This window comes from Bombyx mori, chromosome 14 (genome assembly GCF_030269925.1).
Source record: "Bombyx mori chromosome 14, ASM3026992v2".
Lineage (NCBI taxonomy): Eukaryota > Metazoa > Arthropoda > Insecta > Lepidoptera > Bombycidae > Bombyx > Bombyx mori.
Window position 1 is genome coordinate 6,803,656 of NC_085120.1, and position 20,603 is coordinate 6,824,258.

At 36.6% G+C, this 20,603-nt stretch overlaps 2 protein-coding genes across 10 annotated transcripts in view; one reads left to right on the forward strand and one right to left on the reverse strand.

The window, feature by feature from the left end:
* LOC101742433 (protein kinase C and casein kinase substrate in neurons protein 1) overlaps positions 1-14,828 on the forward strand; it is a 104,283-nt gene extending 89,455 nt beyond the window's left edge. For 7 of the 8 annotated variants that reach the window (XM_004922611.5, XM_021352105.3, XM_062672071.1 and 4 more), the window contains exons 6-12: positions 1,817-1,953; positions 4,234-4,323; positions 4,664-4,784; positions 8,427-8,528; positions 9,728-9,879; positions 11,336-11,532; positions 12,902-14,828. In XM_004922611.5, the coding sequence (XP_004922668.1) occupies positions 1,817-1,953; positions 4,234-4,323; positions 4,664-4,784; positions 8,427-8,528; positions 9,728-9,879; positions 11,336-11,532; positions 12,902-13,014 (912 nt within the window). In that variant the 3' untranslated portion in view covers positions 13,015-14,828. The remainder of the gene's footprint in view (positions 1-1,816; positions 1,954-4,233; positions 4,324-4,663; positions 4,785-8,426; positions 8,529-9,727; positions 9,880-11,335; positions 11,533-12,901) is intronic. The other variant, XM_062672075.1, reaches the window with a different exon arrangement.
* A 751-nt stretch (positions 14,829-15,579) lies between these two features.
* LOC101735725 (myotubularin-related protein 5) overlaps positions 15,580-20,603 on the reverse strand; it is a 76,307-nt gene continuing 71,283 nt past the window's right edge. For both annotated transcript variants that reach the window (XM_038015237.2, XM_038015236.2), the window contains exons 39-40: positions 20,425-20,507; positions 15,580-18,355 (exon numbers count right to left, since the gene is read on the reverse strand). In XM_038015237.2, the coding sequence (XP_037871165.1) occupies positions 18,263-18,355; positions 20,425-20,507 (176 nt within the window). In that variant the 3' untranslated portion in view covers positions 15,580-18,262. The remainder of the gene's footprint in view (positions 18,356-20,424; positions 20,508-20,603) is intronic.

Consider the following 20,603-nt stretch of genomic DNA (forward strand, 5'->3'; position numbering starts at 1 on the left):
CCTCGTGAAAGAGCAAACCTATAATTTTAAGTTGTAAAAAAATGGTATTCAAAATATCACCAATTTTGCAAGAGTTTTTTTTTTTAAATAAGATTCTTCTTAAGCCTAGTTCGAAAAAGGACAAGTCTATGGCGCTTGAGGCACATCGAGTTGGGAAAATCATTCAATATCGGATAGTGTATGGCAAAAGTGATGTCTTGACATACATTGTATTATATGGAATGCAGTAATTTCTTAATACAGGGATTAATTCTGTTCCCGGTTATAATAACGACTATCTGAAGCAAATCCTTAGATCTATCCTATCGTCCTATTACTTACCCTACCCCCAACCTCACTACCCATTGAACGTATAGCTCAAAATGCAACGTGAACCAACGTAACGAAACTAATACTTTCTTTTTAAATTTTATTATTTATTATATTCGACACAGATACTCATGCTTTTGTTATTTTTGTTTTTGCTAACAGAAAGCCATGACGGTAAGTTAACTCAACATTAAATAATTGGACGTATTACCTCTTTATGATATTTTATGGTCAACTTTTCGATTTTGCTTTAGTCACGTATTTCAATACAAAATATGTAATTAAGATAATGTAAATTAAACATAATATTCGAAGTAAAATTAAAATACAATATTCGATCGATATTTCATGTTTTACTTAAATTTTAAATTCACAAAATGAATTCAATATGAATTTAAAAAACTCTTCAAAAATATCAACCCTAAAACCAATATCCATTCGATATATGCATCTGATACAGTGCCTATAAAACATACAGTACAGATAAAAATATAATTCAATTTTACTGTCTGACATTTCTATACTGAGAGAAATGTATATTATATACACACATACGTGCACGATTCAATGTCTAACCCTGTTAGAAATGTGGTGCGTAATTTTATACATATATGTATGCAGGGCTGTCCCTTGTCTAATCAATTAAAAAAAAAAAACTTCAATTTTTTTAATAGAACGAGAATAGCTACATAATATTTATGTCATTCAAAATACTGAAATTTAGTTGTGATATTAAATATAAGAAAGAACAGGTTTATGATTTTAAAATGGATGAAAATTAGCTATGTAAGAATATTCACTCGTTTAAGTTTTAATTTGTTTCTATTGTCGATTTTTGTATGTGCCATTTATAAAAAAACCTCATGGTAATTTCTTGCAAATTCTGTTATATATTTTTTATTTTTTACCAAGGCCAACAAGCTATTATTATTATAAAATTTCAATTCGGCGTTTGAGTTATATGTATGTCCGAGTGTTTAGATTCGTGTACCGGATTTAAAAATTATTCTTAAACGATATAATACCGTTTTTAGTTGGCATATTTTCAACTTAGTATATAGAATAAGGATAATTTAAAGATAAAACTTTATTAATATTGCTGTGACAAATAGTAATCACGTGCACAGCCCTGTCAGTCTATAGCAGCGGCGCGGCGTGTAGACTGTGCGACGCCGGCGGACGCGACAATTTGCGTCGCCCCCTACACCTGCTAACTAGTTTACTTCGTTATAGTTATGTCTCGTTATGCCGTTAGATGTTGAGAAAATATATCTTCAGCGTTCCCTCTCTAATGTATATTACATGTTATTTATAATAAAGTAAATAATTCTCGACAATATTAATAAGCTCTAATTGTTCCTAACTGAGACTACATATGAAATCTGTTGCATATTTCTTGAAACCGTTGATCGTAGAATTAACGTGTTTTACAGCAAGCATTAATGTAATATTTCTTATTGATAAAGTTCAGGGTTTACAAAAATAAATACGTTTTTTTTTTTCGTAGGTCAAGAAAATGGCAGATCGTGTATCGAAATGTCGCGACGAAGTGTCAAAGAACCGAGAAAAATACCAGACAGCTCTAGCCGAGATCACGGCGTACAACCCTCGATACATAGAGGACATGACTTCAGTATTCGATAGGTAAGAAATACCACGTCTATGAAATCGTCTTTATGATCTATACTAATATATAAATCTAAAGTGGTTTTAACGGATGTTCCGTTATAACTACTGAACCATGCATCCGATTGACTTGAAACTTGGTATCCATGTAGAAAATACACGTACTTAATGGATAGGCTATTATTAATACTAGAGGTCCCGCAGTAGTCGAAATTCGACTATAATTAATTGGAATTGTAAGTTATGATTGTATTTTATACTTCTATAATCACAAATTTCGCCAAGGCTACACTATAAAAAATATTAATAAAGACAAACAATATTTAATCTATTCTCAATTTGACAACAGACGTCAAGAACAAAAGTTTGACAATAAATAGTATGCATGCGTGTGTGCGTCAAATACATGGTATGTAGTGTGTATAATGTTTTCTTTATTGATTTAATGTATCTTTTATGCATTATTTTAAAAAAATATTAGCATTTTGCACTTCTTCTCTATATTCTCTATAAGTGTGGAAATTTTCATACTCCTCCGTCCGCGAAATTTTCGTAAAAAGGGATACAAAGTTTTTGCTTCACGTTTTAATATTATTAATATGAGTGTTGGATTCCCTACACCAGTTGCGGGGACGTTAATGATGAGAATCTTTGTGGGGGTGAGAAATAATAATTTAATTTCAAATGCCCAGTGAAGCGGTCGGATACAACTAATCTTCTATAAATCTACTGTCATGTGGTTTTTTCGCGCATATTTGTTTTTTTCTAGCATCCATACGTTTGTATATAATTTCTAAATTTACCGCCAAAACTAAACATCAATCGTGTAGGTAATCTTCAATAGCTTCAAAGGATTTTCGGTTATACAAATTTAAATTTCGATTAGTTTGCATCACGTAGTACACTGATTGCTCGTAACCGATCATAACTTTGACGTCGCGATGTGATCGTGATTGTAATTGTGTAATTACATGTTTACCTTGAGGCCGTCGGGACGGGGTTTGATGTCATCATCGTTATCAGGTATCGTCGCTAAACGTCTACAATGCTTAGACAAATGTATCGCGATTATCGCCTTAAAATTAATACGTTCGAGATCCTACTTATTCGCAATATTGCACATTTCGGCAACGGGACTCAAGCTGCTTTTAGTGCCATATAGTATACTTAGCCAATAATATATAGTACAGTACAGCGTGAACGTGTCCATAATAACGTATGGTGTGCTATGAGCTATATACTATATGCTATTATATTATAGCGTAGTCTGAAAGCGGCTTTATGATACATTACGTACATATGTGGCTGAACCAACTCACAACTCACCGAGTGTAAGATTGGTCCGGTACCAATCTTACACTCGGTGTATTAGACACTCATAAAAAACGCGGATGCCACCGCAAACCTTGAGACATGAGGTTGTAGACTCAATAGTATAATGGTAATTCCATCCTTTAAATCGCATTATAGCTTACGGCAGAAATAGATAGGATGGAGACCAGACGATAAACTTACTCTTGCGTGCTTAAAATACGCGCGCAGTAATAAATGACTAATGGCAATTGTTGTGCGATAGTACAATACAGACAGAACGCTGCCGCCATTTTGCGAGCGCCATTTGAAATTTGCGAAGTGTTCCCCCCTCGCGTAGCTGGAATAGCCCCTTATGTTACCAGGCTATAGGTAAAAAAAAGTTGTAAAGTCCGCACGAGTAGGCACCAACATTCTGCGAAAAGCATCTCTGTGCTCTGGTTTATGAAGAGTAGGACACTCTTTCTACAATTTCATTGAGACTTCGACGACATGTTTCAGTGTGAGTGACGAACCCACTGAGTTTCTCACCGGATCTTACCGGTAGAATCTGCGAAGCACTGCTCTTGCTAGGGCTTTGTTAGCAACGCCCCCAGGTTAGAGCCTCGAGAGCTCACGTACACTTAGGTTACGCCGGCATAGCCTCTCAATGCTACCAGCTTAGGTAAAACAAATTATTAAAATTAAGTGAGTGACGGCAATGACGCTGTGACGTCTTTTGGTTCCGTTAACTCCTTAACACGAAAGGTGTGGTAGGCTCAATCAAAATTTTACTAAAGGTATCATCGCCTTTATAAATCTTGGTAAAACGCTAATCTATCAGTTTGTAAACTTTATTTGTATGCTCGCTAAGCAGCAGACTTGGGTCTGCCCCTGCTGACGTCCATGAACAACGCTAACCCTTCACCATCAGGCGGGCCGTATGCTCGTCTAACTACAAGGATAAATAAATAAAAATTGGTTGTCATTTCTTTTATCCTTTTACAGGTGCCAACAGATGGAAGCGCAGCGATTGAAATTCTTCAAAGATGTGCTGTTTAGCTTCCACAAATGCCTCAACATAAGTCAAGAACCGAGGTCAGAATATTTCTTTATACAGTAAAGACTAATATCGACTATATCTATCGACTATAATCTACAGTGGTTTTTACGGATGTTCCGTTATAACTACTGAACCATGCGTTCGATTGACTTGAAACTTCGTATCCATGTAGAAAATACATGTACTTAATGGATAAGCTAATATTTATAAGAGTGTTGGACTCCTTAATAATAATGACAATAAATACGGAGAGTACAGCTATTTATACAATAAAGATGTATATCAAAAATGTACACTGAGATAACTGGCAATATAATTGACGTGTCAAAACTTAAATGTATTAAACTATAGAGAGAAATGATAATGCGTTTTCAGCTTACCGCAAATCTACGAAGAGTTCCACCACACGATCAACAACGCAGACAGCCAGAAGGACCTCAAGTGGTGGGCCAACAACCACGGGGTCAATATGGCGATGGCCTGGCCGCAGTTCGAGGTATGGACGTCATCTGCTACTATCCTCAGCCTGCATCAGTTATCTCTAACCGCACTGAGACACAGTCATCAGCAGAAAGATTTTTATCTAATAAAAATAACACATTATTTTTAAAGGATTTCGGAACAATTAAAGCCATTTAAGAATAAATAAATAATAGAGGAGAATTTTAATATTATGGAGGGAAAAAAACGATACTTTATAAATACAGAAGCCACTCCTTTTTGATCCTCGAAGTTGGTTCATAAATAGCGTGTTTATTAGTGTTAAAAAATGTTTGTCTACCCTCATTGGATAACTGTGTCTCTTTGATCTGATCTGATTTGCTCTAGTTTCCTCCGTGTCGAGTGCATTTTACTAAATTGTTAATGCTTATAGTTAGGTAGTGCATTTGAGATACTATTATTAATACACTATCATTGAATACAGAACATGGTATATTAAAGGTAGTGATAGTTCTCGTTGTGTAGATTAGCGTATTTCTAGTCTCATAAATTTGCTCTGAATAATAAGGTAATCAAATTATAATTGGCTTCACAAACATATAAATTGAAAACATTTTTCAACAATCACAATCGTGGAGATAATAAAGAAAATCGATTTACGCCATTTCTCAAACAGAAAAACGTAATAAATAGTTCCAATGCATCAAGTTACACGTCAGTTAACGGAAGGTAGTTCGTAATTTTTGTATGAAATCACTACGATTGTCTAGGGTTCGTTTTCAGATATCACTTTTTCCTCTAGCTATAAAATGAACCCCCTTTGTAACTGTCGAAACGCAGTGATAGATCACTGTTCAAAGAAGGGCTAGAGAATAATCCGGAATGTAACCACTTAGTAGTAAAAAATCCCATGACACCACTTCCTATCGCGTGTACTATTAATCTATTATTATAGAATAAAAAAAATATAAAACAATCATACGAAATACTTAATACAAATACTCTATTTAAAACATTTATTACAAATATTTATTTTACAACTCAACAACTCAAACCGATTATACGAGTATAATAAAGCCTTCGTCAAACAGAACGCGTAATTAGCGCGCGTCAGAGCGCTAAACTGACGCCGCGCTACGACGCCGAGATGTGTTGTACTAATATAGTAACATACCGTCAAACGGAGCCCCAGCGCTATAAGTACGCAGCGCTATGTCGCGGCGTTAGGACGCTTTGACGTAAGGCGTTGTAATTTTTTACAAATTTTATTTTAGCGTCCGAGTGAATGTGTATTAAAATACTAGATAATGCCCGAAAAAATTATATAAATAGTTAGAAAATACCCATGCATATACATACAATGCCACATCTGAATCACTCGATTTCTTAATACTTTTAAATTTTCACACTGCTATCGAAAGGCACTATGATTTAGCGAATGCGTTGCGTCAAGAAGCGTTAGACTCATCTAGTCAATTTGAAGAGCGCGACGTTAAGTACGCGGCGCTAAGTACGCGTTCTGTTTGACGAAGGCTTTATATTACCGTTAAAATTGGTTTAACAACTACAGTCTACAAGAATTCATTTTTTACAAAAGCATGCCTTTCAAACGCCAAACTTTAGATACTTCTATTTAGATAGATTTTCATTCGTCGTTATCTAGGTGAATTGTTCAAATTCGTGCATTGATTTTGATAGAATTGGTTTCCTGTCACCTCGCGTAGGAAAACCCGTTAATGATTTAATTAAAAACACGATTAAAGAAGCATTAGGAATATATAATCAATTTAGTGGATAATATATAAATTAAGATACCTACGGTTTTAATAATCGTGAGAAATTCAAATTTCGTGCAGGCGTATTTCAATTTTAATAAACACATTTAATCGAATTAAATTTTATCGAAGGTTTTGAGTGCTAATTTAGATAAAGGATTATAAATAAAAACGAAACTATACGAAAAAAACTACACAAATAACATTTATAAATACGATTCGAAGATTATATGTATTAATAAAGAGAAAATCACTGTCAATGTCACGAAGATACGAAGCATCGTACATACATATGGCACTTATTCGTATGAGGCCAAAGGTATAGTTTCATGAACGTAATTCCGCAATAAGGACGAACCGGACACGCCAGGCTCGTTTTACGAAGTGTACTCGTTGCGGGCGTCAGCGGCGATAGGACGCGTGCTGTCGTCCGACTTGTGGACGCGTTGTCTGCGCGCCGTCCGCGTGGCTCCATCCCTAGCCGGCTCGTATCGCCCCACGGCGTTCTTCTATACCAACCCGCTAATGGTACGAAACGACACCGCCGACCGCACGCACACACCAGCTTAAATCAAACGTACGGGATCATTGTTGTTAATGTGTGCGTTGATGTGAACAATGTAGAGGCTAGGTAAGTACAGCGGTGGTCAGAGGCAATAGCACAAAACTCGCAAACGAACGTTAAGAATTGGAAACGCACGAAATGGTTTTGTGGAGGCACAAGAGTATACACCGTGGATGGATGGCGCGTTATATACAATAGTTGCAACACATAGCGAAATCACAGCACCCCTCCTCCGAGGTGTTCCACGGCAGTAAGGCGGTTGTGTGTAGTACTTACGGTGAATAGAATAGAATAGCGATCATTGAAAATACGCCATTGTGGAACCATAGTTCAAAAAACAGTTGGAACTTTGATAAAATTTGTTGAATGTATTTTAGAATAATACTTTACGTAACACGCGGATTCACTCGCGTTAAATTCAGAAAAAATGAAGGCACATTTTTTTTTCGGAATAAGGAGTTGCTTGTATTATTCTCGCCGGATCTTCTCAGTGGGTCACAATATCGATGGAGTGGTAGATTCTGCGAAGCACTGCTGGGGCTAGTGTTTGAAGATTTTCTCAGGTTGAGCCCGTGAGCTCATTTACCCGTCCGCGCATATCTGGAATAACTTCTTAGGTTACCAGCGAATAAGTAAAGAAAAAATCTCAAGCTTATTAAGTACCGGTCCAAGCACGTGCGTTGCCTGTATGCGATGGCAGATCAGTTCTGGATTGGAATTATCTAAAATCAGCTTGCAACGAGCGCGAAAAGGTTATCTTATTTTTTCATTCGGTATTCGCGACGCGAAGACACAATTAGGGCTACTGTTAGGGTTTCTTTTCGTCTTTTTTAGTCATATCGACGTTACGTTTTCAATTTTCATTTACATTTTTGTCGTTAAATCTATCGGACGGATAGCTTAGGAGAGAGATCCCGTGATGAATGATGAATAAAACTACTAAATAGAAAATTATTCGAAATTGCAATATTTACTTTGATTAAAACAAAATTTAATATTTTATGATTTTAAATTCAACCCTTTTAGTTAGGTATGTTAGTTCCTACGCATGATTAGTAGTCACAGATCCCTATTAGAATTCTTCTACCTATTAGAAATCTTCTCTTCATTTAGCTTACACTATTAACGTTCACTAGCTTTGGATGGACGTGTTGTGGATTGTTTCTAATTTATTATTATTTTTATTTGTTTTTTTTTTACATTATGTTGAGTTCGCATAAAACGAATCGAAAGTTTGGACGAACTAACGAGAATCGTACTGCAAGAAACTAAACTTTAAATAAATTGAGTGAACAGTCCAAAGTTTCGTTTCGTTAATACCTGTGACCGCTTGTGATCGGGTGTGTCGGTGACTCAGGAGTACACCGAGGAGTTCCGGGACATCGCCAAGGGCAAGTCCAAGGAGAGCCTGCCCACCGGACCGATTACGTTGCTCAATCAGCGGCCAGTCAGCGAGGATGTACGTTTCACACACGCTACGTCGCTAACACGTCGCATAAGCATGTTAACGAAATCGCGACTAACTAACTGCCATCGAATGTACCGACTGACTGATAAACAGTGAACACCTCTTGTATAAACCTCTTGTGATTACTGGTGGTAGGACCTCTTGTGAGTCCGCACGGGTAGGTACCACCGCCCCGCCTATTTCTGAAGCAGTAAATGCGTTTCGGTTTGAAGGGCGGGGCAGCCGTTGTAACTGAGAAATTAGAACTTATATCTCAAGGTGGGTGGCGCATTTACTTAACATCAGCTGGGCTTGAGCCCGTCCACCCATCTAAGCAATAAAAAAATAATTACACTATACTGTGTCAATAAAGAGGGATCTATAAAAAATGGCAACACCAGATTTTAATATTCTATTCGCCGAACTGGCAACACTAGATATAGTGTCAACACAAAATCCCACAAATACACGTGCTTATGCGTCGTCGTCGGTGCACAGTCCTAATCCTAAAACGTTTGAGCGCAGTTTGTATTTAATAAAAAAATAATATTAAAAAATAAAATTTTAATATTAAATACAAACTGCGATCAAACATAATATGTAGGATTTAAATGAGAATGAATATATGAGTTAACTAATATCGGTTGATAGTTCTCCTTAATATAATTTTCTAAAGCATGTTGTTGAAAGAATCGGGTCTAGTTTCCTGTAGTCGTAGTCTATTGGTGTTGAGGTCATTCTCATTTCGATCTTCTTTAGAAATAAGCTTTTTTTATTTATTTATTTTCATAATAAAATATATTTTGTCTTAATAGATGTTGCATGATGGATGTTGCTTTGAATAGAAAGCATTTGGCATGTCATCCCCTGACAGCAGATATGTGTATTAGTTATTTATTTTTTATAATATTTATGTAATTATTTTATTAAATCTCTCTTAATACAAACTAAAAGAAATGAATTAAAAAACGCTCAAATTTTTCTTTTGAATTATTATTTTTATTAAAATCAGAAATATTTATTAAAAATACCTTAAATGATGAGTATAATAATTTATTACAATTTAACAATCACTAATTAAATATTATAAAATTTAATTTAGTAACTAATCTTAATTCATTTAGTAAAGTAAATACTCATCATTTACCTTGACCATATAGGTAGATTTAGCACACATGAGTATTAAAAAAATGCGTTTGTGATGGGAACAGGAGTTACCGCCAATAACGAATAACAAGACGAACAAAAGTAACAATCACTCGGAGCCCCCCGCGCCCGCGCCCGCTGCCCCACCCCTCTCCAACAACACCACCGCCAACAACACCATAGACAAGAAGACTATCAGCGCCCCCATCGCCGTCACGTGAGTACAACAGTCAAGTCGATTGTTTGCTAAATATTATAACAAAAAAAAAACGTCATTTCGGATCCTCCCGATCCAGTTTTTAGGTACCCTAAGCACTGGTCATCGGTCTCATAATTAGTAAATTAACCCTCAGACACAGCCCACTGAGTTTCTCGCCGGATCTTCTCAGTGGGTCGCGTTTCCGATCCGGTGGTAGATTCTGCGAAGCACTGCTCTTGCTAGGGTTCGTGTTAGCAACGTCGTCAGGTTTGAGCCCCCTACAAGCTCGGCGAATCTAGAATAACCCCTAGAGGTTACTAGAACAGGCAGGAAAAAAAAACATTAAAAAAATAAGAATCCTTGTATCAATTTTAATTTTATAAATGTAAAAATCAAAGATAGAAATTGTAGGTATTATCAGTTTTATCCCTCCTACACAATAAATACGTAAAGAATAAAAAATAAGTACTAATTTTTTCAGAATAAAAAAATCATAATGGAACGGTTGTGAGACTGATCATTATAAAATAAAGTGAATTGCTAATTAAATATTACCAATAAATAAACTTGTAATGTGTATTAGCCGGTTCACCCATAGTACCTTAAAATCCCTCAACAATCGGGAACCTATCCATCGCAATCACACCTAATCCCTATCTATGTTCCTTCCTTAACACCTTCCCTGCGCTTCCTTCCCTAGTATTGAACGTCTGGAAATATACGCGTGTGGGTCTCTCGTGTCCCACGCCTGGCACTCGCTCGGCGGGGACCCGGTGCGCCTGGCACTACCCCCGGGGGACCACGGGAACTCATGCCGCGAATACATGTTAGTTGTGTTCAAATGTGTTGGGAATCATTAATGAAGACACTATTTATTAATGTACAACATTGTCTCATTTCCATCTTTTTTTTATTGCTCAGATGGGTGGACCAGTTTACAGCCCACCCGGTGTTAAGTGGTTACTGGAGCCCATAGACATCTAGAACGTAAATGCGCCATCCACCTTGAGATATAAATTCTAAGGTCTTAAGTATAGTTACAGCGACTGCCCCACCCTTCAAACCGAAACGCATTACTGCTTCACGGCAGAATTAGTAGTCGTGGTGGCCTAAAGGATAAGAGGTCCAGTGCACATACGTGTTGAGCGATGCACCGGTGTTCAAATCTCAGGCGGGTACCAATTTTTTTTATGAAATATGTACTCAACAAATGTTCACGATTGACTTTCACGGTGAAGGAATAACATCGTGTAATAAAAATCAAACCCGCTAGAATCAAGCTAGAATTTAAAAACAAGTTTAACAATAACATTTAGTACATATTTTGTTTACATGCTAATCTCATATAAATTAAATTAACGATTTCTGTATATTAATTTACTTATATATATTAAATTAATTACTATTAGAAGGTTTACAAGTCACGATATTATCTCTTCGTTAAAGTATAATCATTTGTCATTGACATTGACAGTAACGGCACGGCGGGCGGCCCGAAGTCGAACAAGTCGTCGCCCGCGCGGGAGGGCGCCGACAACCCGTTCGAGGAGGAGGAGTGGGACGGGGACGGGGAGGGGGGCGCGCTCACGGACTCCGGCGAGCCCGGCCTGCCCGTGCGCGCGCTCTACGACTACACCGGCGCAGAGAGCGACGAGCTCTCCTTCCGGCAGGGTAAGTACTGATACTCCAAGATCCCAGGGCCACCAGACATTTACGTATAAGCATATACGTATCGTATTTCAGAATTTAGAAATCAGCTTTTAAAATTTACGTAAAGTTCGTAATGATTCTATGTTTTATTTTTATTGCTTAGATGGGTCGATGAACTCACAGCCCACCTGGTTTTAAGCGGTTACTGGAGCCCATAGACATCTACAACGTAAATGTGTCACCCACCCTGAGATATAAGTTCTAAGGTCTCAGTATAGTTACAACGGCTGCCCCACCCTTCAAACCGAAACGCATTACTGCTGCACGGCAGAAATAGGCAGAGTGGTGGTACCCACCCGCGCGGACTCACAAGAGGTCCTACCACCAGTAATAGTACCTCGATTACCTGATACCTGAAAATTGGCCGTCTAAGCAATCTAGCAGGTAGGCATGCGTTCTTATACTAACACTACGCAATCGGCCACATTTCGTTCGTCAGGAAATACGTGACGTCTGGTGGCCCATCTTACTCTATGAGCAGAAGCCCCTCACCTGTGTGCTTGGTGCGAGTTTCTTAACGTTCTCGATAGCGTAAAAGTTAACTCAAATTTGTATAGAATGGGATGGTTTGCCTACGTTTGCCGCTAGGGGCGCTGTTCGAACTGCATACAAAATTGGGATAACTTTTACGCTATCGAGAACGTTAAAAAAACTCGAACTAACCGCACCGATAATTTGCATGTATCGCAACCTAACCATCGACACGAACGTGCTATTGTCTGTCAATTTCTATCGAGCTATGTAGTCTTTTAATGGTTTCAATGTACTATTTATATTTACATGGACAATGTTTCAATCGATTATAAGTTAAATTGTAACAAAAGGTTAAAAATAACTATAGTAATATTTAATTATGTAAGGGATATAAAATTGTAGATCGAATGGGAGTGGAAACGTTGACTACAAACACGCTACTTGTTAAAAGTAAAAGTGGTGAGAGGGAAAGAGAGCACCTATGACATGCACCTATTAAATTTGTTCAACTATATAAATAGACATGTCCAAATGTTACAGTACTAATTGTAAAACACGATACAATACAATCGCTAGAACAGCAAATATACTTGAAAAAATAATAGAAAATAGTTAATTAAAGATTAAAACCCTAAATTTAAAATGCATTTAATTTTTATTAATACACAAAATATTATTTTAATAACCTAAAAGTACATGTTATTATCCGCAACACGCTCCGTCTGATTACAGAAATAGAGTTATCAGCAACATGCATCGTCAAAAAGTACAACACTTACTTTTAGCTACACGCGTTGTCAACCCTAAATTATTCTACCAAAACACTCTCAACATCGTTATTATTGGTCGATTCCAGGAGACCTGTTTGAGAAGTTGGAGGATGAAGACGAGCAGGGCTGGTGCAAGGGACGCAAGGACGGGCGCGTGGGGCTCTACCCGGCCAACTACGTGGAGCCCGTGGGCCACTAGCGCCGCCGCCCGCACGAGTCCCAGCACGACTGAATATATTATCTAAATATTATAAATATATCAGAATTTTCATCAACATCGTAAACTGAATTACTTGTAGATTTTTTTTAAGAGAAAATCTTCAATTGGAATCGTTTACATTAAATTTTATTTATATTTATCGAGAACAGCGCGTCGTATTGTCTATTATTATTCATAGCAACATTTGGATTCACGAATACATACATACACGAGTACATAATTAATTTATTAGCGAGTCGCGAATTAGTCATTAAAGTACAGGAGGACATTTGTATGAGCAGTCTAGTACGAGCGACTCTACGCTTCGTCGAATCATATATCATCCATTTGTGATATATTTGAAATGTAAATGTGCAGCGAAATATTTCTATAAAATTTACCAATCGATAAAAAATATATTGTTTCAATACAAGATATTCCTCGCTATTGTAGGATATTTATACAATTTTCAATAATTTTTAGTGACGTGCCGTATTCTTGTAGTGTGTTATATCGATGTGGTTTGAGTAGATTCAAATCGATGATGCGTATAAAATGAAATATGTGAAATAATTTTTTAAGGTAGCGAAGCGGGTTACTCGGCTTCGTTTTCGATTTATGAATAATTAATTGACTTAGAACGTATATTTTTGGATAAAAATTGTTAGCTACAATTTGCACGTAAACCAAAAAAAATGTTTATTTGTGTTAGTGACATTGTATTATTGTTTCTATGAACTTTGTTAACTGAATAACATTGTCGAACAAAGCTTGAGAATAACTAGTTGGACACCACTGCCTTTGTCGGGCACATTCAATTTAGCTAAGCCAAAAATTGTAGGCCAATATATAAATATATCGTAATAGGCAAACCAAACGTTTAGATGGCAATGGGATTATACATATATATATTTTGTGATATAAGCTCCTGTCGGTGGGTGTCGTTGTCTGTAGGTGTGGTTGTGTACATACACGCTTTTAATGATGTAATACTTGTCGTGAATGTATAGAGTATTTATTTCCCATTGTATATAATGTGTAATTTATGTGAGAATTTAAATTTGGTTAATATCGATAGTGTTGATTGGAATATATCGTAGTTTTTTTTTTTTAGTTAAAGCTTTTTATGGACGCAACGTTATAAAGATGCGTTGTTTTAACAAAGGAAAATGTTTTAAAGCAATTTTTATTCGTGGCTCGATAGCTATCGATATAAATCAACTCTAGTATTAATAATATTACGATAGGGCGCATAAAACATTAATGACTGATTATTGGCCTAGTGGTTTTTGACGGCTCGATTTAAGCTTCCATTTTGGCTGCCGGTTCTCATTCTAAGGTGCTACTCCCACGTCTCCCGCACCAGCGCAGACATGTGCACTGTATCCCAACTAAATATGCCACTACCGCATTTTAGGCTACATTTGACGCAAATATGAAATTGCCAAATAGAGCATTTACGAAAAGAAGTTTTGCACGACGCAAGCGCCCTCTCGTCATTAGTTTTAAAAAATATCATTAATATATTACGAAGATGTTTACCTTTATTTTTCTTTTTCCTTTTGTACCTCGTTATATTGTTGTAATGTGATTATGACGGGGAGTCATACATAGTCACGAGGCTGAATCCGAACACCTCCTAGACTACTTGTATCGCGTTAGTAGCGACTTGTTTATATTAAATAACATTGTTATAGGTTCAGCAACCTTTTGTGAAAATTATTTGTATTATATTATTATTATCAGAGAGGTGGTTCTGGACCACTTATGTTAATATATTAATAATATTGGTAATTAAATTGTTACATATGTGATACGAGGAGTTTTATTTTCATTTTTTTATTATCGAAATTAACTACCCGCCTCTACTCCCACACATTGCATCGTCATTTAATATTTAATAACTTGAATAATATTTAAGAAAATGACTACTATGTTCGTTAAGTTAAGCTATTGCTTGAAAATTAACAATTGACTGCATTGGTTGCCAATGTCAAATTAAATGCCGATTAAAAAACGCATCTAGGAATATCATTAAAAGTATTCCACTGTAATTAGATATCAATTTTATATTTTGAAGGCGTATTTTCTGCAGTCGTAGGCGTCATTATTATTAAAACTAACCCGCAGGTGTCCGTGACCACGAAAACAGTAAAATGTTCCAAAAGTAAGATAATAAAAGAGTCGTCTATTATCAAAGGTGGCAATCTGTGAATTTGGACAAAAAAATGTTATTGATATGTCAATACATATTGATTTGAATATAATCGTCTCCTTCAAAGAATACGGTTCAAAAACTGCATTAAATAAAGGTTAATAGTTAACCTGTTATTTATCTAAGATGTCGTTCCGAAGAGTTTTGTGACTGCCAATGGAATACAAAGTCAATAATTCGTTTTTCTGATTTACCAATAATTATCCAAAAGTCAGATTGCCGGCTTTGATAATAGTCGACTCAAATATAAGGACTTTATAAACCTCGACATTAAACCATAATGAAGTTTTAAATATCATTATTATGTAATATAAAATTTACCAAACACTGACTGAAATGAAAAAGATAAGTATTTTAAACTGATTTATTAAAATATTCGCCTCGGCACGTTGTGCCGTACACTCGTCACAATACAGATTTAGCTTATACTTTCCGATATTTTGGAAAATTTCAATAAAAATCAACATAAGATTCCAAATTTCATACTAATCTCAATGTACCTATTTGAATTGCATATAATAACATAAAAATCATAAAACTTTTAAAATATGTACTGATGATGGTTACGAGCTCTGCGCTGTTAATCGGTATAATGAAATGAAAGGAAAACTTTTCATTCTTTTCGAAATCATTGTGACACTTAATACTTCAATTTTACTGAAAATCTGTTTATGTCTTACCAAACAACTTAACAAAATTACATTTACAGAGAGCCTTTTTTTCAGTGTACAACAAACACTGGATCTATAAAATAAAAGATTTAATTAACATAGTCATATTTAGAAATCCAAACCCAAAATATTTTATAAATGCAGAATTACAAATACAAATATTTCAATTATGTATTGCATCACACTGTATTATTTTGTTTTGTTAAAAACACAAATAATAGTATACTTTTAGAACACTCAGGATATAAAATAACTTGTATTTACATAACAGACTGAACAACTAAAGAATTTAATTTAAAAAAACGACGAATCATATCGTACAATTTAACAAGCATTCACAAAGTAATTTCCGTTAGTTTAATTCTGAATTAAACGAAACATATTGGTGTTAACTACAGAACAAAAAAAATATATTTACAGAACAAATGAGTATATAACTCCAGCGGCGGCTCGGGGTGCTTCTTGTGATCTGCCAAGTTCTTATTTATTAAATCAATATTAAAGTTCATTTAGTTCGTAACTTGACGAGTTAGCACTCGCGCGTCGCACGCTCATTCTAATAATCTAAAATGGTTTCACTAATGAGATTCACAATGTCATCTTAATATAAAACGTTAATAATAAATTTAACACAATAACGTCATAACAGAACAAGAAGTACATATTTTAGAGGACATTTTAATTGTTTATTCATTAAAGTGGTCAGGCAGTTCTATCTGCTGATGAGAACCAATCTTCAAATCGTACTAACTCAACTATGAAACATATTATATTAAATGAGAATCATAAAACAAAGTGGAAAATCTTTACATAACAATAATTAAATTATTTACAATACATTAAACGTAACAGAACTTTAACTATATATATATAATGTAGTTGAAGCGTCACTACAGTCTACGGCGTACAGGTACGGGACACACAAACAGACATACAGATGTGAACAGAAATATCGATAACAAAGCGCATTGTCAACTTAACCAATCACATTACAACACAATCTGTAACAAACGAATGTCCCATCTCAACTGGGCCTAGTTCAAGTTAGAACATGTTGTTTTATGTATGTATTGAAAAATAAAATAGACGTCAAAATATAATTGTGACAAATTCCTTAACAATTCCTTTAGTGTGTTATTGGTTGGTACATGCGCTGTACACTCGCAAAATGTTCAAGCAGTCATAAACACTACAGTCAGTCGCGGCACACGATACACGAAGCATTTACAACATCCATTAATATATTATGTTCAAGCCTATATATAATTTCAATAGTTTTATTTATTTATTGCGGCGTAAGGTGCTAGACGTGCAGTCGACTGAGCGAGCAGTGTGCTTAGTGCGAGTTTTTTAACGTTCTCGATAGCGTAAAAGTTAACTCATATTTGTATGTAATGCGATCGATTGCGTACGTTTGCCACTAGGGGCGCTGTTCCAACTGCATACAAATTTGGCTTAACTTTTACGCTATCGAGAACGTTAAGAAACTCGCACTGAGCACACTGTGCTTAGTTCGAAACGCGAGACCAAAGTTTTATCTATTTACCAATAACGACTGTCCTCACCTTTAAAGCGAACCGCATTATGGTCACGAGGTAGAAACGGACAGGTCTCGCAATACGCTCTAACAACTTATAATTTTATAAACATCTATCGTCTCTACAGTAAAGGATTTTTTTTCTTCGTTACAATAGGATATGTCTTCAAATTTAGTTAGTTTGCACTTCAAACCTTTTCGGCCAAATTTATTTACGGGATTGACCGCAGCGCAGGAATGGTATCGCGAGAAATTGTATATTTAATTTATTTTTAAACTGAAAAATCCTAGACGCCATTTTGGACACATTTAATTGCACGAAATGGCCGTCGAACGTTAAACATTTATAGTTCTTATTTTAAATGTATATGTACTTTGTAAAATATTGAATTATTTAAATTAAACATCAATATAAAACGATGGATTAAACTAGTTGAAAGCGTTATGTCGATAATTATGCTATCGTATCCCATGGGTCGCATCATCATACATCAACTATAAGTGTCACCGTCTTAAAACATTTGAACGTGGGAAACTGTAAATTATTGAAAATTCGAAAGATCAGGAATAATATAATGACAACAAATAAACGCGACATTATACCATAGCAGTAGTTTTAATAACGTGAACTATACGTATGACCGCCATCACACCTTATTACATTCCATTAAACATATTAGGACGGTTGCGCATCGATATAAATAATTCAGAATAAAGTTTTGTTGTCCTTTTAGTTGTTTTTATTTTAATTTAGTTTATCATTGAGCCCAGTCCGTATCGATCGACAATTAAAATATATTAAAAATATAATCTATCGTCACGTGTTCACTGCAGACAAGCTTGTAGCTTCTCGATCCACTCCTGCGCGGCGTTGGCGTCGCTCGCGCAGAAATTGTACGTTCGTCGACTTGTGCGTAACTGGAACAAAACGATAACATATTCAATAAATTTAGACATTGACACTGTTATCATTATCAATATTTGGAGCTATTACTCCAATATCATCAATATAATCAATTGTAACGGACGTGACGTCAGCTGTCATGCCCTGCCGCCAGCCAAGCCGCCAAGCCATATTAACACGCCCCCTTCCGCCACAGCCACCGCCACCGCCGCCAGCCAAAGCCAACGAAGGGGGGATAGTGTTAATAAAACAAGCCGTGCCAGCCATTTCTAGCTGCTTTCTGCATTCTCGCACAAATAAAAGAACTTGTCGTTACGCTGCTGGTTTTTATTGTCACATCATTTGCAACACAATATTTGGTGTTATTACTCCAAATATTGGTGTGATGACAATGTGTGTTAATGTAATGTAACTAATATTTTAGTAGTTCTATTTTTCCAACTGGCAAAAGTATGTTACTATATAGCGTAATTTTTCACATTTTTTTAATATGAAAAAATGATAATATGAACTGAAATTAAATGAAGGTGATTAATTTGGAACATTAATCAACTGACATGAAATATTTTTTTTTTTTTTTTTTTTTTATTGCCTTTGTAGGCAGACGAGCATACGGCCCACCTGATGGTAAGTGGTCACCGTCGCTCATGGACGTCAGCAATGCCAGGGGCAGAGCTAAGCCGCTGCCTACCATAAAGTACTCTCCGCAAGCCTCGTTTGAAGAAGGACATGTCATAGCGCTCGGAAAACACCGTGGAGGGGAGTTCATTCCAAAGCCGGATGGTACGTGGCAAAAAAGATCTTTGGAAACGCACTGTCGATGAACGCAGCGGTTCCAGATAATATGGATGAACTCTGCTCCGATACGGGATCCCTGAGGGACTCTGCAAGTGGATCGCTAGCTTTTTGGATGGACGGAGCATCACAGTTGTCGTCGACGGCTGCTGCTCCGATACCATGACCATCAACGCTGGTGTTCCACAAGGTTCGGTGCTCTCCCCCACGCTTTTCATACTGCATATCAATGACATGCTGTCTATTGATGGCATGCATTGCTATGCGGATGATAGCACGGGGGATGCGCGATATATCGGCCATCAGAGTCTCTCTCGAAGCGTTGTACACGAGAGGCGATTAAAACTTGTGTCTGAAGTGGAGAACTCTCTGGGGCGGGTCTCCAAGTGGGGTGAACTGAATTCAGTTCAGTTTAACCCATTGAAGACACAGGTTTGCGCGTTCACTGCGAAGAAGGACCCTTTTGTCATGGCGCCGGAATTCCAAGGAGTATCCCTGCAGCTTTCCGCGAGTATCGGGATTCTGGGGGTCGATATTTCGAGCGATGTCCAGTTTCGGAGTCATTTGGAAGGTAAAGCCAAATTGGCCTCTAAAATGTTGGGAGTTCTCAACAGAGCGAAGCGGTATTTGACGCCTGGACAGAGACTTGCGCTTTATAAGGCGCAGGTCCGACCTCGCGTGGAGTACTGCTCTCACCTCTGGGCCGGGGCTCCCAAATACCAGCTACTTCCATTTGACTCCATACAGAAACGGGCTGTTCGGATGGTCGATAGTCCTGCTCTCGCGGATCGCTTGGAACCTTTGGGTCTACGGAGGGACTTCGGTTCTCTCTGTGTTTTATACCGCATGGTCCATGGGGAATGCTCTGAGGAATTATTCGAGATGATTCCCTCATCTCCTTTTTATCATCGCACCTCCCGCCATCGGAGCAGAGTTCATTAAATGAAATGAGATGACTTCGCTCCTTGTGTTCCCGCCAAAAAACCCAATAATTTCTACATTAACAGGCAATGAAAACAGTACATACAGCCAAAACTTTTTTAATTGATACCGAAATCATGTTTTTACATGAAAAGTGACCATTAAAGTATTAAGAAAGTTGAAGTATTAAAAATTTTATTGTAGTGAAATAAATTGTCATCAAAATGGTAGTAGTAATTCAAATAACTTTTTGTAAGAAGCCGCGAAGCCCCCATTAGGTAATTTCCCTTACGTTATTAAATATCAAGAAAGATTTTAGAAATAAATTGACAAAATAATAAAGCTGAATTTTCTAGTTCACACTCACGTCAAAGAATGATCTGTCATCACATTTCTTGGGCGGTCCGGGAGCCGGAGTGGCCTGCGTCACTGCTATCACTTCCGCTAAATCTGCAATGTGAATTTTGTGTTTTTGATAAGTATTTTCAATAATGCTGCTTTAATGAAGTAATTCTTGGGCAAATTAAAACGAACATTCAATTACTA